Source organism: Schistocerca piceifrons, chromosome 3, assembly GCF_021461385.2.
Source record: "Schistocerca piceifrons isolate TAMUIC-IGC-003096 chromosome 3, iqSchPice1.1, whole genome shotgun sequence".
NCBI classification, from domain to species: Eukaryota; Metazoa; Arthropoda; class Insecta; order Orthoptera; family Acrididae; genus Schistocerca; species Schistocerca piceifrons.
Window position 1 is genome coordinate 234,584,779 of NC_060140.1, and position 27,830 is coordinate 234,612,608.

Consider the following 27,830-nt stretch of genomic DNA (forward strand, 5'->3'; position numbering starts at 1 on the left):
GAGATTGTTTTAATGAATTCCGATTTTCATTCTGTTACTGAGCAGGACATCGCGCAGTGCTATTAGGCACTTTATGGAAGCAGAATCGAATACCCAACCACGTCTATAACAAACATTGGGATACAGCGTTAGTTAGTCGCCAACGTCAAGAAGAATATAATAATTCCAATCCCAAAGAAAGCAGGCGTTGATAGATGTGAAAATTACCGAACTATCAGTTTAATAAGCCACGGCTGCAAATTACTAACTCGAATTCTTTACAGACGAAGGGAAAAACTAGTAGAAGCCGACCTCGGGGAAGATCAGTTTGGATTCCGTAGAAATATTGGAACACGTGAGGCAATACTGACCCTACGACTTATCTTAGAAGCTAGATTAAGGAAAGACAAACCTACCTTTCTAGCATTTGTAGACTTAGAGAAAGCTTTTGACAATGTTGACTGGAAAACTATCTTTCAAATTCTGAAGGTAAGGGGGGGGGGGCAAAATACAGGCAGCGAAAGGCTGTTTACAATTTGTACAGAAACCATAAGGCAGTTATAAGAGTCGAGGGGCATGAAAGGGAAGCAGTAGTTGGGAAGGGAGTGAGACAGGGTTGTAGCCTATCCCCGATGTTAGTCAATCTGTATATTGAACAAGCACTGAAGGAAACAAAAGAAAAATTCGGAGTAGGAATTAAAATCCATGGAGAATAAATGAAAACTTTGAGGTTGGCCGATGACGTAATTCTGTCAGAGACAGCAAAGGATCTGGAAGAGCAGCTGAACGGAATGGTCAGTGTCTTGAGAATATAAGATTAACATCAACAAAAGCAAAACGAGGATAATGGAATGTAGTCGAATTAAATCCGGTGATGCTGAGGGTATTAGAATAGGAAATGAGACGCTTGAAGTAGTAAATGAGTTTTGCTATCTGGGAGCAAAATAACTGATGATGGTCGAAGTAGAGAGGATATAAAATGTAGACTGGCAGTGACAAGGAAAGCGTTTCTGAAGAAGAGAAATTTGTTAACATCGAGTATAGATTTAAATGTCAGGAAGTCGTTTCTGAAAATATTTGTATGGAGTGTTACCATGTATGGGAGTGAAACATGGACGATTAATAGTTTAGACAAGAAGAGAATAGAAGCTTTCGAAATGTGGTGCTACAGAAGAATGCTGAAGATTAGATGGGTAGATCACATAACTATTGAGGAGCTATTGAATAGAATTAGGGAGAAGAGAAATTTGTGGCACACCTTGACTAAAAGAAGAGATCGGTTTGTAGGACATGTTATGAGGCATCAAGGGATCACCAATTTAGTATTGGAGGGCAGCGCGGAGGGTAAAAATCGTAGAGGGGGACCAAGAGATGAATACACCAAGCAGATTCAGAAGGAAGTAGGTTGTAGTAGGTACTGGCAGATGAAGGAGCTTGCACAGGATAGAGTAGCTTGGTGAGCTGCATCAAACCAGTCTCAGGACTGAAGACCACAACAACAAGTCGCCAACGCCTGAAGTTGTACATATTTGCATTAATGTATTATTGGTAGGGATCAAGCAGCGATGGCAGAGAAGAGGCTCAGTTAGGTCTCATTACACTGGAGCCCGATCTCGGCACGTATACTTGATATTCTTTGAAAATAAAACTATTCGACTTTAAAGTGTTAAAAAGAATAAATTCTGACCTTCTCATTCAGTATTAGTTAATGTATTAGTAAGCACTTATGGTCCTAGAGGAAACGGCAAAGTCAAATTAATATCAACAGAGTTCAAATATAAATTATTATCGTTGCATGATCAAAGCTTGAAGGAAGAGAGAAAAAAGTAGATAGAAATATGTCGGGTTTTTATGTACGGTAGGTTATGGACAGGCGCTAATATTACTTGAATAACTCGCAGCCAGTTTCTAGCTTAACTTTAATCTATAATGATAAAAATACGCGGAGGAAAGGAAACAGTTTCGAAAAGTACATAAGAAAAAAAATTAAAGAATATAATTACGCGATCTGTGAACGATATCCATCTGCCGTCGACCATTCTCAGATAAATAGTATTTCGTAATTATCTACAGCTTTGCTACTATAATTGGCGAGTGATAAAAGACAGGTCAAATGATCATGTTTCAAAAACTCTAAAACTTTGAGACAGAAGTTAATATTTAATTGAGATTTTGGCACCATATTTTATCGTTCGAAAGGGTAAGACATACATAATCGGTATTTATGCATTTATATATGGACCAAAGCAGAGATTCTAGTTGTTTACGTTGTATTAAAATTTCAGTGCGCGATCTCTACGCTTCTATCCCTTGCGTACGTTTGCTTTATTCCAACAGTGAAAGAGCATAATTAAGCCAAAGGGAGGTACGTCAATTTCCATTCTTGATCTTGTAGCCATTATAAACTAGCGACGTGATTGTAGCTACCGAATGGTAAGTTCCTCTGTTCAAAATGTTCAAATGCGTGTGAAATCTTATGGGACTTAACTGCTAAGGTCATCAGTCCCTAGGCTTACACACTACTGAACCTAAATTCCCCTAAGGACAAACACACAGACCCATGCCCGAGGGAGGACTCGAACCTCCGCTGGGACCAGCAGCACAATCCATGACTGCAGGGCCTGAGACCGCTCGGCTAATCCCGCGCGGCTAAGTTCCTTCGTCGCTCGCTTTAGATTATCAGCATATAGGGCATCGGACGCTTATGTGCTGTTTCGGGGGTCCGTTACCAATTTGTACCACGGCAAACCAGCATCACAATACAATCTAGCTCTAACATTCGGGCGTCACACACGAAACATCTTCAAATCGGACAAATATATCCTGTTACTCTCGGCTTTTAACGATAACCAACTGATCATAAAATATCACTTCATTTAAATTCGTAGGCGTCCAGGGCCGGTGTCGCTCCGGATAAAATATTTCTGGGGACTGGGTAGTGTCATTGTAAACTATTAAAAAACTAGATTTCCAACGTTTTGACCGACTTACTGAGGTCCTCTTCAGGGCTGTTCACTGATCGCAGCGAACTGCCCTCAAGAGGACCGCAGCAAGTCGGTCGAAACGTCGGAAATTTAGTTGTTTTGGTAGTTCACAATGGCTCAGTCTAGTACCCAAAATTATTTTATCCAAAATCACCCGATCTGGTTCGACTACACTTTGCCATGCATGTTTTATTGTGAATTGCGTCTTATTATTGGTCGTTTGACAGGAGCTGCTTCTTGGTGGTACTTTATTTTACTGGGCTAGTGTCGGGCGTTACCCACTATCTACGGAATTGTTCTATAAAAGAGACAGATGTTTCCTACAGTACGTTACTTACGGTGTATGTAGTAGTGTGTTAGGAGTATAAGAGTTTTCAGTGTATTTTAATGTGACCTTTCTTGTATGTAATGATGTCTAGCATATGTCAGTCATAATGTTTTGTAATATTCATGTTATAATAAGGTTACATGAGTTATACTTTCTTTAGGTAATCAGCATAAGGAATTTTTTACCAAAATGTACGCAGTTACCATTGACAATTGCTGTGCGTGTAAATATTATTTTTAATATACATCATACACTATATTGTACACATAAAGCTACTTCTAATTTGTATTCTCTCTGTTAGCTGAAATAAAAAGTGTGTTCCCATTTTGTTGTCATTAAGGACCACTACCGAAATTTTCGACAATCTTTTTTAAGCTCGGTCTCTTCGTTTAAAGTAATGTCAGGGTATTTAGTTATAAATGTTAAAGTTTCTGCTTCTTCCAAAATATTTAGTAAGCTGCCTTTATTGGCAATCTGTAGCACAGAGTATCATTGTTCATGTCACAGACTGTTCTCTGAAGTGTCTATAAACGAAGACATTTTCATGTCAGTTAGGTTCAGATGTTTTTAAATCTTGTTGTGAAATTTCTTCCAGTCTGTTCCATGTAAGTTGTCTCACGATTATGACATTTTAGCTTATAAACACCTGAACGTGAGAGTTTACAGGATTGATCTATGTTACGACAAATTTGCGGTCGCAATGTGTTGTGTGTACTGGAGCTATTTTTGGGCTGCTTTTCTCAAATGCAAGTCTGATTTAGCAGAAATTTTTTTCCATTATGATATCACAGTGAACTGTTTATGTTTGCTATAATTTGTCCTTTTAGGGTAATGTAGTCTCTTGTTTTCACGTGTGTCTAGTTTTCTGGTACAAACTCTGACAACTATGAAAATTTTCATTGGTCGCTTAAGTCTGGATGTATACATCGTAGATTTCAGACTTTAAGATCTATGGAGCCATAATGTTCAATCTCATACATTAATTTATTTGAAGAACAGGAAAAGAAATAGACATCTTCGACTCACTATGGAATAGCCTACATAAAAATATTATGTTAAAACTCGAACATAAATATTACAGTAAAATAAATTTTCTAGATCTTGAAATCACAAGGAATGGACCAATGCATGGACTCAATATCTACCGTAAACAGACAACTACAGACTGTGTAATACAGAATAGCTTTTGTCATTCAAAAGCACACAAAGAAGCATACTCTCGAACCTATGCAAAGAGCCCAACAAGTATCCACTGACTAAAGAAAACATAGCATCTGTATTAAAAACTCTAAGAAGAACAGTAAAAAATCATTTCAACTCCCCCATTGTTGACAAAATTTGTAACAGAAAACTACACACACACATAAAAATAAAACAAAATACAACATTACGTTAAAAGGACGAATTACAGCAAACGTACACAGTTCACCGTTACAATAGACTGGGGAAAAATTCCACATAAAATCAAACTTGTACATCACAAAAGCAACCTAAAATAGGCTTCAGATCACTGAACACACTGATATCACAAATTTGTTGTAACATAGAACAGTCCTGTTATTTTGCACGTTCAGGTGTTTCTAAGTTAAAATGCGATGTCTGTTAGAAAATTTCCGTGGGACAAAATTGAGGAAATTTCAAAACACTACTCATAAAACCATGTGAACCTAGCTGGCATTCTTTTCAAGCACTAAACATCCTGTTCAACTGATCCCAAAGTTCTTTTCAGTCCCTTACGGAACCGCAATGCTATCGATACACTTTAAAGTTATTAATTATTTTTCTCTTGACACTAAATTCCTTTTTAAATGTCTCTTTAATTGGTTTTAGTACTTGATCGTGGCACAGGCTGAATAACCTGGGGATGCATTACAACCCTGTCCCAGTTCCTTCGGTATCACAGTTTTATTTTAAATTTCTGTTTTTCCGAAGAGGCTGATGACTATTCTTAGAAACATCCCTGTCTCAGTCCCTTCGGTATAACAACTTTCTTTTGAATTCTTGTTCTTCCCGAGAATCTGCTGACTAATCTTAAAAACGTGTACAGTACAATTTTCGAGAAAGGCGCCTAAGTTTCGTACTCACAGACTAAGACTGTAAGATTTAACCGCACTTTACTCCTTTCCTTCGAGCCTACGGAAATCCCCAAAGACAGTGCTTGTGGCGTTGGGGCTGAGAGGGACTCCGACAAAGGCGGAGAGAGAGAGAGAGAGAGAGAGAGAGAGAGAGAGAGAGAGAGAGAGAGAGAGAGAGGGTGGGGGGGGGGAGGGGAGAGGGGGAGAGAGAGGAAGAAGAGAGCGTTGTCGTAGCTGCGAGACGATTTTCGGAACAAAGAGGCCGAATCCGAGAACTCGAAGCATCTGCAGCACTGCCTAATGACGGCTATCACGACGGGGCGGCATCCGCGCTGCAGTATTAATACCTCGGGATCGGGGCGGGCGTAAGCGGCGAGGAGGGGGGACGATTTAATTAAAAGGAAAAGGGCCGGATAAAGAGCGCAAAAACCGACACCGCTTCAAAGGCGAATAAAGCGCGCATCTCTCGCCGGATTCCGCCATTGTGCTACGCTGCAGAGGAAGCCGTTTAGGCGACGCGGTGGTCGCTTCGCTCCGCTTTTAAATCACCTCCACCTCCCCCTCCAAACGGCCCAGGGTGATGCGCGACGCAAATGGGATACCGCGGTGGGATCGCTGCCGTTCTCGACCGGTAATTTTCAATTAATTGGCCACTTAGAATTCTCGCGTTGGAAGCCGCATTTTTAACTGCTACTTTACGATTTCATAAAAACTCAGACCTTTACTCGCAAAATGTTTTACACTGGACTGCTACGGTTATTCGTCATTATTAGAAAGAGAGGAAAGAAAGGTATTTATGTTTTCCTCATTTATTCACAGCTTCAGCGTAGCAGAATTAGGACGGCCGAAGTGGCCGAGCGGTTCTAGGCGCTACAATCTGGAAATGCGCGACCACTACGTCACAGGTTCGCGAATCCTGCCTCGGACATGGATGTGTGTGACGTCTTTAGGTTAGTTAGGTTTAAGTAGTTCCAAGTTCTAGGGGACTGATGACCTCAGAAGTTAAGTCTCGTAGTGCTCAGAGCCATTTGAACCATTTTTAGCAGAATTAGCAGTCAATCTCTGGCAGTTATAGAGCAAATTAAGGATGAAATAAACAAAATACTGCTTAGGGCTGAACTTCCTGAATGTTCACCTCCTACGACTGCGATAAAGAATACAGAGGACGAAAGGGTCGTAACTTTACGATACGTTTCAAAGAACATACAATGGGTGTTGCATGTAGCAAATATTTGTTTCGTCAAAATTTGGAACAGAGTAAATATTCAGAAGGGTCAATCAATGACGTAACGCCTCTAAATGGTTTTTACTAGATGCACTCGAAGAGAAGAAGATGATTTATAGTCGACATAAAAATCAATCACAAGTCAGTTGAACGAACAACTCAGTTTCAACGAGAAATATTTTTATGATATTTTAGAAGACCTGTTATAAAGCTATGCTGCTCCTCTGTTTTTCAAGATTTTAATGTTATATATTTTTAAGATTTTAAAGTTTTACATTTTTTAACTTATCAGCTCTTCACTGTGTTTCTTTAATTTTTTTTTATTTTTTTGGAGATTTCACGATATTTAGCGACATTGTTAGCGCTTACACACTCATTTGTTGCAATATAGAATTTGCTTTACATCATTGTAGTTTTGCGCATAGGATTCTCTCATTTAGTACAAATTAAATAATAATGCTGGCAACGGTCTTGCCGCAGTGGTTCACCGGTTCCCGTCAGGCCACAGAAGTTAAGCGCTGTCGGGTTTGGCTAGCACTTGGATGGGTCACCGTCTGGGTCTGCCAGATGCTGTTAGCAAGCGGGATCCACTCAGCCCTTGTGAGGCCAATTGATGAGCTACTGACTGACAACTAGCGACAACGGTCACGAAAACTGACAAAAGCCGGGAGAGCAATGTGCTGACCACATGCCCCTTCGTATCTGAGTGTGGTGATACCTAAGGGCTAAGGAAGACACGGCGGCTGGTCGGTACCGTTGGGCCTTCAAGGTCTGTTCGGACGATGTTTGTTTTATAAATAATAATAATAATGTTACTCTTCTTCATTACATGTTGTATTTATTCATAATTTTGTGAGCTAGCGTCACTTATAAATTATTACCCTGCTCAATGTGTATTTTCTTAACTAAAACAGGATTTTCAATAAGTTTCGATTTTCAGATATATTATTTTTTCGTTTGTATATGAATTCGCTGTTCTCGCCTATGTAAATGTTTCATAACATGTGACAGGAATATGACGATGCATACGTCGTTTTATTGGATGGAAAAGGGACGCATGTTTACATCTTGGCGACAGGCTCGATTAGTTTTATGTACTAGCGGGTAAAATAGGGTAAAGCGGATCACAGGGGTAAAGTGGTTCAAAGACACAATACACGGAATCAGTGCCATCTGGGTAACGGGAGAAAGAAACACAAAAACTGAGATGTATTTCGAAGGCTGTGACCACTATGTTTCTTACCTGTGTCACGAGAAACGAAAATCGGGCAACCAATTATTATCAACAGTGCCTTTAAATCTTTGTCATTTCATTTCAACGTAAACAAACTGTTGCAGTGCCCACAGGTGAGAAACTACACCTATTTTTCAGCTGAATTATATCAAAGATATACAGTAGGCCTATGTGCAATGTACGTGAAACTCACTTTTTAGAGAACTTTTACTTTTCGTTATTGTGCCAAATATGACTTTTTTGTAAATGCGGGGATAAAGGAAGTCATACCCTGAAAATATATAAAGAAGCTTGGAGCAGAGAAAAAAGACATTATAATTAAGTTTAAATACGCGGAGCAGTGAAAAAAGTAAACAGAAAGTAATGACTTTGGGAAAAGTTTCTGAAATTCATTATATCAAAGGCTACTACATCCTGGCTTCCTTAAACGATGAGAAAAGAGATAGATGTCATATAGGAAAGACTTAGAAGGCAGGTAAAGAACTGCTTTGAACAGTTTTTTAAGAAAAAGTGATGGCAAGAAACAGACACATTTTGTGAGTCGTGACGTAGCTGAAATTCAAAGTTTCTATATCAAACGGCATTTGTGAGGTAAGGGGAAATATTTGAGAAGGGGGCGGTATGATATTGCAGACATTAATGTGAACATTGTGGAGTAATAGAATTGCCATATGTGATTTTGTAACGTTATTATGTTGTTGGATCTCTGTTCAAGTTTTTGAAAGCGCTGATCATTTAACGGTTTTTCTAATGTAATTTTAAAGTTGAACGTATTTTTTACTTAAAGCTATGCCCTTGTTTCTTTTAAAATTTCTTAACAATGATCCACTTTCGACCTTGAGTGGAATAAATTAGTTTAAATACGAAAATCCGCTTTACGCTAAGTAATGAATTAAAGCTTCTTAGACCCTTAAAATTTGTATGCTGGAAACTGTGTCCTGTCAAAGTACAATGTTTGTGACATGTGGAAGATCATAAATGTAAAATAATAGCTATTTCTTGTAGATAATCGTTAATAAAAGAAAAAAAACCATAAAATTTTCATCCACTTTATCCTAGTTTACGGACACAAATTGGGTACTACTTCTGATCCTAGCGTTTTTCACGCTTTCTTTTTTCGTTTTCCCCTTTAAATTATTGTAAATGTTGTTTAGATGCATTTTTACGGTTTTAAATTCGTATTGCGCGTAATTTCATGTTAGACATACGATAGTTATGGTGTTTTAATTCTCAACGGTTTCTCTGTTGATCGCGTGCAGAACGATGGATGGAGCTTTTCCTTTATAACACGTAGCATTCGTATGTGACACAGCTGGGCCGGCCGCGGTGGTCTAGCGGTTCTAGGCGCTCAGTCCGGAGCCGCGTGACTGCTACGGTCGCAGGTTCGAATCCTGCCTCGGGCATGGATGTGTGTGATGTCCTTGGGTTAGTTATGTTTAAGTAGTTCTAAGTTCTAGGGGACTGATGACCTCAGATGTTAAGTCCCATAGTGCTCAGAGCCATTTGAACCATTTGACACAGCTGGTGACGACAGGTGCCTCCTGGCTAGGGTTGCCATCATTCACCGTTACGGACCTTCGTGTCCCAACATCCCGAAAAGACCCATTTTGATCCAGATTTTGCAGAATATACTGTTACGAGCTTGTCTCAAGTAATGAAGTAACACCGTCTGTTAACGGAACGTGTAAATGCAGCCCTAGTCAGTTTTATTTCTGCCAACAAGTTTATGTTGTCAATGTCGTCTCACAGATGGCGTTGCATGTTGCATATCCTGTACCGGTGATGCAACAACATTTAGGACCTACAGCCATCATTCGAGAAAATACCAGAGTACGGGGCTGGAACTGCAGTGAAGCGGCACTCTTAAGGTCGCGTTTTGCCGTATAGCTGCGTCTTTACCTCGTAAGAAAAGCCAATAAGGAAACGGCGACAAGGCACAAGCTGCTGAACACCTAGCCGAGAAGCCTAATTACATTAGACGCTCGACCATAACATTATTTGCTTTGTAATGTTTTCCGACGCCCTTAGTAGAAAATTTAATTTCGGGTGTCAACTCGACTTGATGATTCCATTTTTCAGCTACTACAGTGAGGAAAATACACTGAAGCGCCAAAGAAACAGGTACAGGCATGGGTATTCAAATACAGAGATATGTAAGCAGCCAGAATACGGCGCTGCGGTCGGCAACACCTATATAAGACAACACGTGACTGGCACAGTTGTTAGATCGGTTACTGCTGCTACAGTGGCAGGTTATCAAGATTTAAGTGAATTTGAACGTGGTGTTACAGACGGCGCACGAGCGACGGGACACAACATCTCCGAAATAGCAATGAACGAAGTACGGCCATTTCACGAGTGTACCGCGAATATAAGGAATCTGGTAAAATATCAGATCTCCGACATCGCTGCAGCCGGAAAAAGATCCTGCAAGAACGGGACCAACGAAGACTGAAGAGAATCGTTCAACGTGACAGAAGTGCAACCCTTCTGCAAATTGTTGTAGATTTCAATGCTGGGCCACCAACAAGTGTCAGGGTGCGAACAATTCAACGAAACATCATCAGCGATATGGGCTTTCGGAGCCGAAGGCCCACTCGTGTAATTTTGATGACTGCACGACACAAAGCGTTATGCCTCTCCTGGGGCCGTCAACACAGACATTGGACTGTTGATGACTGGAAACATGTTGCCGTGTCGGACGAGTCTCGTTTCAAATTGTAACGAGTGGATGGACGTTTATGGATATGCGGACAACCTCATGAATCCATGGACCCTGCATGTCAGCAGGGGATTGTTCAAGCTGGTGCAGGCTCTGTAACTGTGTGGGTCGTGTGCAGTTGGAGTGATATGCGACTCTAGATACGTCTAGATATGACTCTGACAGGTGACACATACGCGAGTATGCTGTCTGATCACCAGCATCCATTCATGTCCAATGTGCATTCCGACGGACTTGGGCAATTCCAGCAAGACAATGCGACACCCGACAAGTCCAGAATTGCTACAGGTTAGCTCTAGGATCACTTTTCTGAGTTTAAACACTTCCGCTGGTCACCAAACTCACTAGACATGAACATTATTGGGCATATGTTGGATGACTTAAAACATGCTGATCAGAAGAGATCTCCACCCCCTCGTACTCTTACGGATTTATGGACAGCCCTACAGGATTTACGTGTCAGTTCCCTCCAGTACTACTTCAGACATTAGTCGAGTCCATGCCACGTCATGCTGCGGTAGTTCTGCGTGTTCGTCGGCTCTCCAACGATATTAGTCAGCCATACCAGTGTCTTTGGCTCTTCACTGCATGTAAGCAGTACCACGGGGAAGAATCGGCAGTTCCCATTTGAGTAGCAAATTGATAAGACAATTCTTTCTAAACGTAATACGAACAACGAGAGCAAGTTAGTAATGTTTGAAGTGTTTACTATGGTTATTATGACTTGCATGGAGTTTTATAAATACGAAAAAGCGAAGAAAGACGTATTGAAGAAAGCGAAATCTTTCGAAAAATATGGTTTACCAACTGCTACTAGCGCAACAAGTTCCATATAATTACGTTGTGCGCAAAAAGTAATTACATGAAACAAATTTTTTACTTCATTTCTACATCACCACCTCAGAAGGTCACGACGAGTTTCCCGCTAGATATGGCAACCCTACGTCCGGCGTATGTTACAGTTCTGCTCATCATCTACGAGTGTGACCAGTGAGTGTAATAAATTTGCATTCTACATGATCGCAAATGTTGTTTCATTTAATTACTGGTGACTGATTTAAGTCTTAGGAGAACATATTCAGACAAGTGTTAGGGAGGTCAGGAACTACTCTAATATACGTACACCTTGTACATCAGTCCATCTATAACAAAGTTTTTTAACTTGCGATCACTACTGATTATTTTCATTTAGGTACCGAAGACTTTTACGTGACAAGCTATGCTGTATGCTGTACCAGGACTAATCACTGGATCACTGTCTGATGTGGGCAATGTCCTTTCGGTTACATCATCAGAGCACTGATATACTCAAAGCTTCAACTTACAGCAAACTTCTCCTCTTTCCGCCCAGACTTGGAGTTACTATCAACGTGGAGTATATTCGACATGAAGCAGGAAAGTTAATTCTCGGCAACAACGGTGAGGCTGTGGATGAGCAAACTCCCCACTGTTACCTTCCTCTCGGTGGTGCTAATTTCACAGCGCCATAGTGCTGAATTTGGGAGGAAATTGGAGGAGTCTGCCATTATTTGAGACTTTGACGCTTATTTAGATGGTGTACTTGATAGCTCACAGGCCTGTTCCAGGACACAATTTCAAGTTGTCACATGCGTTCTACCCAATGTTTACTCCACACAGAGCCGGCCGGGTTGGCCAAGCGGTTCTAGGCGCTACAGTCTGGAACCGCGCGACCGCAACGGTCGCAGGTTCGAATCCTGCCTTGGGCATGGATGTGTGTGATGTCCTTAGGTTAGTTAGGTTTAAGTAGTTCTAAGTTCTAGGGGACAGATGACCTCACATGTTAAGTCCCATAGTGCTTAGAGCCATTTCTGAACTCCACACAGAATAAGACAATAAATTGTCGTATAGAAACAGAATGCTCGTTGCAAACAGAAATCAGTTCGCCGTTCTCAGTCATCAACAGAAGCGAATGGAGCTCTGGGTGTACCTCAAGGATAGTTACTATTCACGGTATACGAGGATGTGTGATTCAAGTAAATGGCCGGGTAGATGGCATCTGAATCTGTGTGTTGTTTGTAGACGCCGTAGCTGGGTACGGGATGATTATGTCAATAGAAAAGTGTTAAGTGATATAAGATGCGTAAATAATAGATGATCCCCAAATAAATTTCGTTTAACTATGTCTGGTAGATCCCTGAAATCCATTACACCGTTTGCAATGTGTAAGCTTCCATGGGATCATGTATTTTAATTAAAACTGTGTATAACGGATTAAATTAAATAGAAGAGGTTGGCCCTGATAAAACATGAGTTATGAATCAACCACATAGCAATATGTAATTAATTACAGGGACATCATCTGCCTACGAAATGAAATAGGATTCCAAACAAAATTAATTTATTACAATAGTCTGCCCTTTAAATACTTGAATACGACTTTGATTACAAGCTCGCAGTGAAATTCATGACCGTGAACAACACAGAATGAATAATCGCCTAGCGTGAAATGTGCAAAGGCCTTGGCAAAGAACCGAAGATACTGGGTAGCTGTTAGGTGGTCATCTAAAAATTGTGAAAGTACAAATTAGCTATGAATGCTCACTGATTGCACGATTACGAAGAAACAATGGTTAACTAAACCGTGCGTACTACGTTAATGGTTGAGTAGTGAATGAGTCCTTAGAATTTCGAAGAATTTACAAGGTTGGCGACAAATTCTCGTTTCTATCATCGTACCTAAAAATAATCGCCTGAAAATAATAAAAAAGGGCAATATCTTGGAATTTCAAGCCGCAATGGAAGGAATCTTCAGTTTCGCAAAGCGCCGCTATCAAAGATGACAATCGTGCGTCGCATACGTGATATGGCAGACGGCTTCAACAGTCAGTTAGCAAATCTTTGAAAAGAGTTTGCTAGAGCGCATTTTTATCAGAGGCGTAAACAGTGAACTTGAGAAGAGCTCGATTTCTTAGGAGTAATGAGGAAGATTCTTAGCAGCTTTGAAGAAAGTGTAGGAAATTTATCAGGTTCTGTTTCGAGAGGCGGAGTGTGAACCGTGTTAAAAATAAATCAATACTCGTAGCGCAAATGAACGAAAGAATGAAAAAAATTCCAGTAGCCATTGAAATCAGAGGTGATCTCTGCAAGAGTTATCATGTGCAAAGAACGTCACTTTGAAAATTGTAATGAGTGTTATTCGTACAGCTGACGATACACGAGAGCATGGACTTCAACAGCGCCAGTTAGAGAATTTCTTTAAAGATATCGACAGCTAGCAAAGAAGTCCACGTTATTACAGTAGGGTGCACTGGCTTAATCGGAGTTCGTTATTAAATCGATTATTTTTTGTTTTTTAGACGAGGGAGGTATGTTTATGAAAATTAGTAACTTGTGTATTTCTGAAATGAAACAACCTTCATCGAATAGTGATTTTCCATTCCTTCACGATACAACCAGCCTTCGAACGGCTTGAATATCTTAGGTTTAAGATCTGCTGATAATGCATTTATCAGCCGTATACAACCATTCGAACTGAAATTGTCACTTTGGGCAGACCTGAATAGAGAATAGAGTTTATTTTCTAAAGTTGTGTTCACTGAAGGACTTCGTTATTAACAAATTTTGGACATTATGCACCTATTCTACTTAATCTTAAGGAAAATTTCCATTTTGACCTAGTACAAAATGACTTGCATCAAAATGTTCAAATGTTTGTGAATTCCTAAGGGACCAAACTGCTGAGGTCATTGGCACCTAGACTTACACACTACTTAAATTAACTTACGCTAAGGACAACACACACACCCATGACCGAGGGAGGACTCGAACCTCCGGTGGGAGGTTCAAATGGCCCTAAGCGTTATGGGACTTAACATCTGAGGTGATCAGTCCCCTAGACTTAAACCGGACTTAAACCTAACAAAGGACGTCACACACACCCATGCCCGAGGCAGGATTCAAACCTACGACCGTAGCAGCAGTGCGCTTCCGGACTGTAGCGTCTACAACCGCACGGTCACAGCGGCCGGCCCGGCGGAGGGACTGCGCGATTCGTGACATGGTGCCTCTAACCGCACGGCCAATCCGCGCGGCGACTTGCATCCGTTTTTCTCTCCATATTCAATGTACAGGGATTAAACTTTCTTTGTTATGCAACTCGACGTAACTTACTTTTAGTGCAGCAGGGAATGGAAGGAAAAATTCAATAACAAGAGAAACATTTCAGATTTATACAAGCATTTTCGTCAGGATCGATTTCCTCGGATATGCAAGATGCTTGCTGGAGGAGGGGAGTGGGGGGAGAGATAAGCGGTTAACGTCCCTTAGACAACGACGTTATTAGAGACGGAGTACAAGCTGGAATTAGGGAACGGTAGGGAAGGAAACCAACCGTGCACTTTCACAGGAACCATCCCGGTAGCCGGATCCGGGATTGAGCAGTCGCACGCCCGGACGCGAGGCCAATGTGCTAACCACTGAGGTACCTCGCTCGATAAGGCGGCTGCAGATGCAGTACGAATGTAGCATTCCACGTACGTATGTGAACAACTACTTTCAACGATGAGAAACGATAACAAACGTTTGAGAAACTCATCTTCAGGCTGAAAACTGAACAGCACGCCACATATACAATACGCACCAACGCTCATGCAAATGGAAATAGAGTAAGAAGCTCGAGAATACGACAGTTGATTAAAAATCTTTCCATGTGTAATGACTGACTAAGAAATGTGAGAAATATGTACCTATTTACACTACTAGCCATTAAAATTGCTACACCACGAAGATGACGTGCTACAGACACCAAAATTTAACCGACAGGAACAAGATGCTGTGATATGCAAATGATTAGCTTTTCAGAGCATTCACAACGTGCTGACATAAGGAAAGTTTCCAACTGATTTCTCATAAACAAACAGCAGTCGACCGGCGTTGCCTGGTGAAACGTTGTTGTGATGCCTCGGGTAAGGAGGAGAAATGCGTACCATCACGTTTCTGACTTTGATAAAGGTCGGATTGAAGCCTATCGCGATTGCGGTTTATCGTATCGCGACATTGCTGCTCGCTTTGGTCGAGATCCAATGTCTGTTAGAAGAATATGGAATCGGTGGCTTCAGGAGAGTAATACGGAACGCCGTGCTGGATCCCGATGGCCTCGTATCACTAGCAGTCGAGATGACAGGCATCTTATCCGCATGGCTCTAACGGATCGTGCAGCCACGTCTCGATCCCTGAGTCAACAGATGGGGACGTTTGCAAGATAACAACCATCTGCACGTACAGTTCGACGACGTTTGCAGCAGCATGGACTATCAGCTCGAAGACCAAGGCTGCGGTTACCCTTGACTCTGCATCACAGACAGGAGCGCCTGCGATGGTGTTCTCAACGACGAACCTGGGTGCACGAATGGCAAAACGTCATTTTTTCACATGAATCCAGGTTCTGTTTACAGCATCATGATGCTCGCATCCGTGTTTGGCGACATCGCGTGAACGCACATTGGAAGCGTGTATTCGTTATCGCCATACCGGCGTTATCACCCGGCGTGGCGGTATGGGGTGCCATTGCTTACACGTCTCGGTCACCTCTAGTTCGCATTGACGGCACTTTGAACAGTGAACGTTACATTTCAGATGTCTTACGACCCGTGGCTCTACCTTTCATTAGATCCCTGCGTAACCCTACATTTCAGCAGGATAATGCACGACCGCATGTTGCAGGTCCTGTACGGGCCTTTCTGAATACAGAAAATGTTCGACTGCTGCCCTGGCCAGCACATTCTCCAGATCTCTCACCAACTGAAAACGTCTGGTCAATGGTGGCCGAGCAACTGGTTCATCACAATACGCCAGTTACGACTCTTGATGAACTGTGGTATCGTGTTGAAGCTGCATGGGCAGGTGTACCTGTACACGTCATCCAAGCTCTGTTTGACTCAATCCCCAGGCGTATCAAGGCCGTTATTACGGCCAGAGGTAGTTGTCCTGGGTACTGATTTCTCAGGACCTATGCACCCAAATTACGTGAAAATGTAATCACATGTCAGTTCCAGCAAAATATATTTGTCCAATGAATATCCGTTTATCATCTGCATTTCTTCTTGGTATAGCAATTTTAATGGCCAGTAATGTAATAATGAAATAATGCGGCAGCATTACTTCTGTAGCTTACCTGTTTCATTTGTAGCAGTGAAACACAATATACAGTGGCTTACACACTTCTGGTTGTAAAAGTAACAAAATTAATTTGGATGAGAAACAGGTGATGTCCTCTCTCAAGTCTTCATCCTCCTATTTCCGTGTGAGAGGGGTACAGTTCAGTACTCACTAATCGCAGGTCCGCAATCAGCACGCACTCGCCGAACATGCTGGCTGTGAAACCCTAGCCTACACGACGTCTCACATCCATTAACGCGTGATTTATGGTTCATATCGGCTGTCTTCTAGAAATTAACATTAAAAAGAAGATCATTCAAATGAGAAATACACTCATCAAAAAAAGTGTTGCGTCACTTCGATTCCGAGAGTTCCGGAACCTGTACAGGAAATTGGAATAGAGATCAACATAAACATCATTTCCGCCGTTGCTATTACTCATGAAAACCACACATTACGTGTTGTACCACCATACAGCGAGACCTTCAGAGGTGGTGGTCCAGATTGCTGTACACGCCCGTACCTCTACCCAGTAGCATGTCCTCTTGCATTGATGCATGCCTGTATTTGTCGTGGCATACTATCCACAAGTTCAACAAGGCGCTGTTGGTCCAGATTGTCCCACTCCTCAACAGTGATTCGGCGTAGATCTCTCAGAGTGGTTGGTGGGTCACGTCGTCCATAAACAGATCTTTTCAGTCCGTCCCAGGTATGTGCCATAAGGTTCACATCTGAAGGACATGCTGGCCACTCTAGTCGAGCGATATCGTTATCCTGGAGGAAGTCACTCAAAGATGTGCACGATGGGGGCGCGATTTGTCGTCCATGAAGACGAATGCCTCGCCAGTATGCTGCGATATGATTGCACTATCGCTCGGAGGATTGTATTCACGTATCATACAGCCGTTACGGCGCCTTCCATGACTACCAGCGGTGTACGTCGGCCCCACACAGTGCCACCCCAAAACAGCAGGGAACTTCCACATTGCTGCAGACGCTGGACAATGTGTCTGTGGCGTTCAGCCTGACCGGGTTGCCTCCAAACACGTCTCCGACGATTGTCTGGTTGAGGGCATACGCGACACTCATCCGTGAAGAGAACGTGATGGCAAACCTGAGTGGGCCATTCGGCATGTTGTTGGGCCCATCTGTACCGCGCTACCGGTCGCAGGTTCGAATCCTGCCTCGGGCATGGATGTGTGTGATGTCCTTAGGCTAGTTAGGTTTAAGTAGTTCTAAGTTCTAGGGGACTTATGACCACAGCAGTTGAGTCCCATAGTGCTCAGAGCCATTTGAACCATTTGTACCGCGCTACATAGTGTCGTGGTTGCAAAGATGGACCTCGCCGCGGACGTCGGGAGTGAAGTTGCGCATCATGCAACCTATTGCGCACAGTTTGAGTCGTAACACGACGTCCTGTGGCAGCACTATAATCATTATGCAACATGGTGGCGTTGCAGTCAGGGTTCCTCAGAGCCGTAATCCGTAGGTAGTAGTCATCCACTGCAGTAGTAGCTCTTGGGCGGCCTGAGAGAGGCATGTGATCGACAGCTCCGGTCTGTCTGTATCTCCTCCATGTCCGAACAACATCGCTCTGGTTCACTCCGAGACGCCTGGACACTTCCCTTGTTGAGAGCCCTTCCTGGCATAAAGTAACAATGTGTACGCATCGTCTAGGCATGGTTGAACTACACACAACACTAGCCGTGTACCTCCTTCCTGGTGGAATGATTGGAACTGATCAGCTGTCGGACGCCCTCCGTCTAATAGCCGCTGCTCATGCTTGGTTCTTTTCTTCTTTGGGTGACTTTAGTGACATGTCTGAACAGTCAAAGGGACTTTGTCTGTGATACAATATCCACAGTCAACGTCTATCTTAAGGATTTCTGGGAGCCGGGGGGGGGGGGGGGGTGATACAGTTTCCTTTTATGTGTGTATTTAGTTAATTATAATGGTTACCTATTTGTTGACTCCAACAGCAGTAAAGCTGTCCCGAACGAATACCGCAATCGTTTAATCGTTTATGTTCACACCACAAACACCTATTCCTGAAGACTTAAGTTCCTCCACCACAGTTTTCATTACTTCCCGACCATTCATGTTAGTAAGCCTCGACAATCAACACTCGACTCCTTGTGCATGGGAGATCGGTCACCTACTCCGGCATCGATATGTCTCTCTTAATTATTATTATGATTCGAAGTATATAAATAACGTAAACTCCCAATATATTTGAAACCGACAGTAGTGTAATAAAACAGAAAATTTGTGTATATATTGGGAAAACTACTGTGTTTTAAAGGCTGTCTATGGAAAGGGTTGGTGGAGACAAACGTAGGCGCGGCAACTTTAAATCTCTTTTCTGCATGGAAATGTGAAAATGCAAAGTCTGTGCAGCTCAACAATGCAGCGTCTTCTGGTGATTGATGGTAAATGTAGCCTTTCGTTCGTCGAGGCACTAGGAAAGAGAGGCTGACTACGCCATCGCTGTGCCCACCTTCCATTCTTCCCCCTGTCCCCCCACCCCTGGGTTCAATTTGACAGCAGGCTGGGCCGGTCCTGGAGGGGCTGGAAGAGGAAATATCACAGTTCCTGCCCGACATTGAACCCAGGACTTGTAGGGCCAGTGTCTAGCGGTCTATCCTCTAGGTCACCACAGCCACATGGAAATACGCATCCCTTTTTTTCCCAAGTCGTCGATGACTGCCCGCTTTCTCTCCATTGTATGAGAATATACGATAGAGCTCGTTTTGTTGAACGGATTTCTTCCATTCCCATTATGTATCTCTACTACTGACTGCCGTAGCTTAAGGTTTCAACAATCTGTGGTTTCATCATTTCGAAATACTGGTACACTATGTGATCAAAAGTATCTGGACACCCACAAAAACATACGTTTCTCATATTAGGCGCATTTTGCTGTCACCTACTGCCAGGACTTCATATCAGCGACCTGAGAAGTCATTAGAGATCGTGAGAGACAAGAATGGGGCGCTACGCGGAACTCACTCACTTCGAACGTGGTCAGGTGATTGGGTGTCACTTGTGTCATACGTCTGTACGCGAGATTTCCACGCTACTAAACATCCCTATGTCCACTGTTTCCGATGTGATAGTGAAAACATGAAGGGACACGTACAGCGCAAAAGCGTACAGGCCGACCTCGTCTGTTGACTGACAGACACCGTCGACAGTTGAAGGGGGTCGTAATGTGTAATAGGCAGACATCTATCCAGAAGATCGCACAGGAATTCCAAACTGCATCAGGATCCGCTGCAAGTACTATGACAGTTATTCGGGAGTTGGGAAAACGTGGACTTCATGGTCGAGCGGCTGTTCATAAGCCACGCATCACGCCTGTAAATGCCAAACGACGCCTCATTTGGTGTAAGGAGCGTAAACATTGGACGATTGACCAGTGGAAAAACGTTTTGTGGCGTGACGAAACACGGAACACAATGTGGCGATCCGATGACAGGGTGTGGGTATGTCGAATGCCCCGTGAACGTCATCTGTCAGCGTGTATAGTGCCAACAGTGAAATTCGGTGGCGGTGGTGTTATGGCGTGGTCGTGTTTTTCATGGAGGAGGCTTGCACCCCTTGTTGTTTTGCGTGGAACTATCATAGCACAGGCCTACAATGATGTTTTCAGCACCTTCTTGCTTTACACTGTTGAAGGGCAATTCGTCGATGGCGATTGTACCTTTCAACACGATCGAGCACCTGTTCATAACGCATGGCTTGTGGCGGAGTCGTTACACGACAATAACATCCCTGTAATGGACTGGCTTGCGTAGAGTCCTGGCCTGAATCCTATAGAACACTTTTGGGATGTTTTGGAACGCCGACTTCGTGCCAGGCCTCATCGACCGACATTGATATACCTCTTCTCAGTGCAGCACTCCGTAAAGAATGAGTTGCCACTCCCCAGGAACCTTCCAGCAACTGATCGAACGTATGCCTGCGAGAGTGGAAGCTGTCATCAATGCTAACGGAGGACCAACACCATACTGAATTCCAGCATTACCGATGGAGGGCCCCACGAACTTGTAGGTCATTTTCTGACAGGTGTCCAGATACATTTGATCACACAGTATACTTACCAAGATCTTCTACGATAATTTGATGTACATTTACTGTTTCCTGCATTTTTTCAGTCACCAATGCGCTGCTACTATCACCTGTAAATTTACTTAATAAGTAGTAAATTTTGTACTGATCTTTATTTTACTGGACCAGAGAAAGAATTTCGTAAATTAAGCACTTCCTTCCTTGTGTTGATCTATTTTGTTTGTCTCTCCTATTATTCGCGTCTTCTAAAATAGCAAGTACAATAATTTAAAGACGTGCTAATAACAACCAATAATCATTACTTTAGCCGCAGTTGGATCCGTAGCAATCATAAATTGTGTGAACGATATTGTTCTTCGATACTGGCTCTCAATGGTTGGATTATGCTGCCCCATTTTTACCCTCTGCTTTACATTTTGAGACAGACATGTACTATGTTCCAGATTTATGTTGCTTGTGTTGAGGCGATATACAGGGTCCAGTCACATTAATGTGACCACTTGGCATAACCCTGAATAACCAGCTTTCACAGCGCGAACCGTTGCGAGACGTTCAGGCGCTGCGCTAGGTTTCTCGGCCGAGTATCCGTAGTAAGTAGTCCACAGATTCTCGACTGAGTTTAAATCCGGGGAGGTTGGTGGGCAGGGGCGTAATATAAACTCATCCTGGTGCTTTTCGAACCACGCACGTAAAGTAAGAGCTGTGTGACACGTTGCATTATCCTGCTGCTAGATGCTATCGTGCAGAGGAAAAACAAACAGAATTTAGGAGACAAGCATGCTTATGTTGATGCACTGTGCCTTCGGAAAAATTTGTAAATTCGTGGTAACTTCTAATGGGACCAAACCGCTGAGGTCATCTGTTCCTAAGCTTATACGCTACTTAATCTAACTTAAACTAACTTACGCTAAGGACGACACACACACACCCATGCCCGAGGAAGGACTCGAAGCTCTGACGGGGGGGAACCGCACGGACCGTGACAAGGCATACGCCCTAGACCGCGCGGCTACCCTGCGCAGCCACTGTGCCTTCCAGAATGACCAGATCACCCAGGGTATGCCACAAAAACTTTCCCCATACCGCAACACTCCATCCTCCGGCCGCGAGACACACGACGATTGTTGTAGGGTGTTTGTTTTCAGACGTTCCACGATGTATACGCTAACGGCCATCTGTCCGATGGAGCATAAAACGTGATCCATCTGAAGAGGCCACCTATTGCCACTCAGTGGACGTTGGTTGGTTGGTTGTTTGGGGAAGGAGACCAGACAGCGTGGTCATCGGTCTCATTGGATTAGGGAAGGATGGGGAAGGAAGTCGGCAGTGCCCTTTCAGAGGAACCATCCCGGCATTTGCCTGTAGTGATTTAGGGAAATCACGGAAAACCTAAATCAGGATGGCCGGACGCGGGATTGAACCGTCGTCCTCCCGAATGCGACTCAGTGGACGTCCAGGTTCGGTACTGACATGTAAATTCCAGCTTTCATCGCCGACGACCAGCATTCAGCATGGGTGCACGAACCAGGCGTCTGCTGCGGTGGTTCATATGCAGCAACGTTTACTGAACGATCGTTGAGGAGATACTGTGGCAGCCTCCTGGTTGATCTGCGTGGTCAGTTGTTCAACAGTTGCACGCCTATTCGCTAACACACTTCTCTGCAGCCGTCGTTTGCCCCTCTCATCTACGACCCATGGTGTACCACAATTAACTCGGCGCCTGTTCTGGATGGGGTCTATTTGCCATGCGCCATACAATTTAAACCCGGTGGCACGCTAACGGTTTACAAACTACATTAAGACAATGACTGCACTGCTACCAGCGTTTTTTTTTTCCTGTATTGATTTTCGATACCCCCCCCCCCCCCCCCCCCCCCCCCCCCCCCCCCACCCGGGGAGGGGCAGGCTGACAGCAGCATAATACGCTGCTCTACAGCCGATAGGAAAGTTAAACAAACAATAGTGAGAGAACAAACGACATATAAAAAGGCGAGGAAGGGGGAAGGAAGGGGGCATAGAAAAAAGGGCAGTTGGACGGATGTGAGAAGCAGTGCGAAAGGCAGTGGAGGGGAAGGCAAAAGGACTCGTGGGAGAGAAGGGAGACAGAGAGAGGGTAGTTAGGGAAAAAACAGGATGGAAGGGGGGTCAGAGGGAGCCCAGGTAAAGGACAGAGGAAGGGAGGTGCAGATGAGGATCAGAGTTGAGAGGAGGGATAAATGGAGGGAGAGAGGGCAGCATCCAGGAGGGGGAGGACGGAAGCCACCTTGGGAAAGGAGATGGTGTAGAGGTGGAGGGTAGGGGGTACAGGCGCGGCAGAGGGCGGGGGTTGGAGAGGAGAGGAGCAACCAGGGGATGAGGGGAATCAAGGCGGTGGGAGGTGTAGAGGACTTGGATATGTTCGAGGAATAGGAACAGGTGGGGGAAAGGAATCAGGTCGTAGAGGATCCGCGTGGGGGACTGGAGGCGTATACGGAAGGTGAGGTGGAGTGTGTGGCGCTCGAGGATCTGGATTTCCACGTTCCACCGACGTGCTTTATATACCCTCCATTTCTAATGCTGCGACCTACTGTCTATGCGTGGTCATTGCACGTTGACGCCGAAAATAGGTGTTAGCCGTGTTGATATGACTGGGCCATGTATATCTGTGTGGTTTGTCTGTTTTCTGAATTTTAGCCTGTGGGCCTAACTGATTTTAGAATTTCATCATGGCTAATAATGGTTGATCCGTTTTGGTCTACAATGTGAACCGAACTCCGTCTATGTTTCAGAGACTTTTCCGAGTTTTTTGGTAGTCGTCATCTGCGGTGGCTCATTGTGGTGTAATAACGCAACCACATTCAGATTCCAAAGTCGTGTGGTCTACACTCATGCTCACAAATTAAGGACAACTGCAGAATGTGGCGTCACACAACGTGGCACTACACAAAACTGGCCCTAATAGCATGGGCACATGGGGAACACACACGATAGAGATCTGTAAGTCCACGGTATTGGTGATAAGTTGAGAAAACCGTCCCGAAACACATGTGCTACAAAAAGCTACTGTTTCCAGCGCATGTACCCCGACATCATTATGTGATATGATCGCCATGCACACGTACACAGGCCACACAACGGGTTACCATACTCTGGATCAGGTGGTCCACAACCTGCTGGCGTATAGCCTCCAATTCTTGCACCAGTGCCTGTCGGAGCTCCTGAAGTGACGTAAGGGTTTGAAGACGTGCAGCGATACGTCGACCGAGAGCATCCCAGACGTGCTCGATGGAGAACAGGCAGGCCACTCCATTCGCCTGATATCTTCTGTTTCAAGTTACTCCTCCACGATGGTAGCCCGATGGGGCCATGCGTTATCATCCATCAGGAGGAAGGTGGGACCCACTGCACCCCGAAAAAGGCGGACATACTGGTGCAGGATGACGTCTCGATATACACCTGACCAGTTACAGTTCCCCTATCAAAGACATGCAGGGGTGTACGTACACCAATCATAATCCCACCCCACACCATCAAACCACGACATCCATAGAGGTCCCTTTCAAGGACATCACAGGGTTGGTATCTGGTTCCTGGTTCACGCCAGATGAAAACCCGGCGAGAATCACTGTACAGACTGTACCTGGACACGTCCGTGAACACGACCTGGTACCACTTTTCCAATGAACATGTACTGTGTACTGTGTACTTGACAGCAGGCTTTACCAGGGGTCAGTGGAATGCACCTTGCAGATCTCCGGGCGAATAAACCATGTGTGCTCAGTCGTCTGTAGACTGTGTGTCTGGAGACAAATGTTCCAGCGGCTGCTGTAAGGTCCCGAGCAAGGCTACCAGCAGTACTCCGTGGCCGTCTGCGGGCACTGATGGTGAGATATCGGTCTTCTTGTGGTGTTGTACACTGTGGAAGTCCCGTACTGTAGCGTCTGGACACGTTTCCTGTCTGCTGGAATCGTTGCCATAATCTTGAGATCACACTTTGTGGCACACGGAGGGCCCGTGCTACGACATGCTGTGATTGACCAGCCTCAAGGCGCCCTAGTATTTTATCCCACATTACGTCATCAATATGTGTTCTTTGAGCCATTTTCAACACACAGTCGCCGGCCGCGGTGTTCTCGCGGTTCTAGGCGCGCAGTCCGGAACCGCGCGACTGCTACGGTCGCAGGTTCGAATCCTGCCTCGGGCATGGATGTGTGTGATGTCCTTAGGTTAGTTAGGTTTAAGTAGTTCTAAGTTATAGGGGACTGATGACCTCAGATGTTAAGTCCCATAGTGCTCAGAATCATTTGAACCAACACACAGTCACCATTAGCACATCTGAAAACGTCTACACCCTTACTTGCTGCACCGTACTCTGACATGCACCAACAACACCTCTGCGTATGTGGACTGCTGTCAGCGTCACCGAGCGACGACCGCAGGTCAAATGCACCGCATGGTCATACCCCGAGGTGATTTAAGCCCGCAAACCGCCCACCAGAGCGTTGTCTCACCATGTATCAGCATTATCCTTAATATATGAGCATGAGTATAATTTCCGTTGCTGCGGCAACTGCTCGACTAGTATCGTTGCGCCGCCCTTTTACTGCATTCATACACGAGACACATATCAGTGAGCCTGTCCATACTGCTGCGTGTAACCACAGCCTAAAGTAACAGTCGCGGGATCTGATGAGTACGAATACTAACGTTTGTACTGATCTGTAACATAATTTGTACAACAGGGAATCTATGTTGCGCCATTACAATCTACACTCCTGGAAATGGAAAAAAGAACACATTGACACCGGTGTGTCAGACCCACCATACTTGCTCCGGACACTGCGAGAGGGCTGTACAAGCAATGATCACACGCACGGCACAGCGGACACACCAGGAACCGCGGTGTTGGCCGTCGAATGGCGCTAGCTGCGCAGCATTTGTGCACCGCCGCCGTCAGTGTCAGCCAGTTTGCCGTGGCATTCGGAGCTCCATCGCAGTCTTTAACGCTGGTAGCATGCCGCGACAGCGTGGACGTGAACCGTATGTGCAGTTGACGGACTTTGAGCGAGGGCGTATAGTGGGCATGCGGGAGGCCGGGTGGACGTACCGCCGAATTGCTCAACACGTGGGGCGTGAGGTCTCCACAGTACATCGATGTTGTCGCCAGTGGTCGGCGGAAGGTGCACGTGCCCGTCGACCTGGGACCGGACCGCAGCGACGCACGGATGCACGCCAAGACCGTAGGATCCTACGCAGTGCCGTAGGGGACTGCACCGCCACTTCCCAGCAAATTAGGGACACTGTTGCTCCTGGGGTATCGGCGAGGACCATTCGCAACCGTCTCCATGAAGCTGGGCTACGGTTCCGCACACCGTTAGGCCGTCTTCCACTCACGCCCCAACATCGTGCAGCCCGCCTCCAGTGGTGTCGCGACAGGCGTGAATGGAGGGACGAATGGAGACGTGTCGTCTTCAGCGATGAGAGTCGCTTCTGCCTTGGTGCCAATGATGGTCGTATGCGTGTTTGGCGCCGTGCAGGTGAGCGCCACAATCAGGACTGCATACGACCGAGGCACACAGGGCCAACACCCGGCATCATGGTGTGGGGAGCGATCTCCTACACTGGCCGTACACCACTGGTGATCGTCGAGGGGACACTGAATAGTGCACGGTACATCCAAACCGTCATCGAACCCATCGTTCTACCATTCCTAGACCGGCAAGGGAACTTGCTGTTCCAACAGGACAATGCACGTCCGCATGTATCCCGTGCCACACAACGTGCTCTAGAAGGTGTAAGTCAACTACCCTGGCCAGCAAGATCTCCGGATCTGTCCCCCATTGAGCATGTTTGGGACTGGATGAAGCGTCGTCTCACGCGGTCGGCACGTCCAGCACGAACGCTGGTCCAACTGAGGCGCCAGGTGGAAATGGCATGGCAAGCCGTTCCACATGACTACATCCAGCATATCTACGATCGTCTCCATGGGAGAATAGCAGCCTGCATTGCTGCGAAAGGTGGATATACACTGTACTAGTGCCGACATTGTGCATGCTCTGTTGCCTGTGTCTATGTGCCTGTGGTTCTGTCAGTGTGATCATGTGATGTATCTGACCCCAGGAATGTGTCAATAAAGTTTCCCCTTCCTGGGACAATGAATTCACGGTGTTCTTATTTCAATTTCCAGGAGTGTACAATAACTACAAAAAGATACGTCATTTGACATACATTAATTTCCTAAGAACCGTGGAACGTACGAAACGGTACATTACACGGCACATCATTTACGATTCTCTTGTAACGTACAGTTATTTATCGAATAATGTCGTTTTCCTTTAACAGCAAAAAATTGTTGGTAAATACCGGAAGACCTGACACTTTGCAGAAAGACGTTGTATAACAAGAAAGTGGAGTTTTGTTCGCTACACTTTCAGCCAAAACAGTGAATTTGAAACATAGGAATCCTACGTAGACTGTAATAACTACATTGTTTAATGTGTGAAATAAGCCACAACAGCTGTAGCTTAAGAGAAAAGTAGGGTAAACCAGTTCAACAACTGTTTCTAAATTTGAGCCATAAATGGCAAGAATTTTCAACACATTCATTTTTGAAGCGAAAGTAATTACATTTTCAAAAATTATCCGTGTATTAGAAAGCTGAGTGAAGTGTAAGAATGGACGGATCATTAGACTCCATAAAAATTTTTAAGTGTCGAGGAGTGTGTCTGTGATAACAACAACAGATAACAACAGCACTATGGGTTTCGCATGCATGGAATAAATGTTTATATTATTTTCTTTCAGCGGCGTAAGCTGCAAATATACACGTTTTCGAAAGTATGTTTTCATAAACAAGCTATAGCTTATGCCAATCAGTTAGTGTCATTCGGTTGGTTTTACATGCATTTGATGATAATTCATGTTTTTTTGTAGTTTACTAATGCATGGAAAGCACAATTATGACAAGTATTTTATTAATTAAGTAGAAAATAATTAAAAACGAACGTTGTCCTTACGACACATGTGAGTGACTGCTTTCTCACCGCTTGGAGCGCTAGAGTCGCTCCAGCCGTCAAACGGTAACAACTTCCTAACCAGAGTCTGTCGTAACTGTAT

At 44.4% G+C, this 27,830-nt stretch overlaps 1 protein-coding gene across 1 annotated transcript in view; it reads right to left on the bottom strand.

The window, feature by feature from the left end:
• Window positions 1–27,830, bottom strand: part of LOC124788539 — a 573,870-nt gene that overhangs the window by 342,982 nt on the left and 203,058 nt on the right. The window contains exon 7 of the mRNA XM_047255809.1: window positions 19,338–19,343. Coding sequence (XP_047111765.1) covers window positions 19,338–19,343 — 6 coding nt within the window. The remainder of the gene's footprint in view (window positions 1–19,337; window positions 19,344–27,830) is intronic.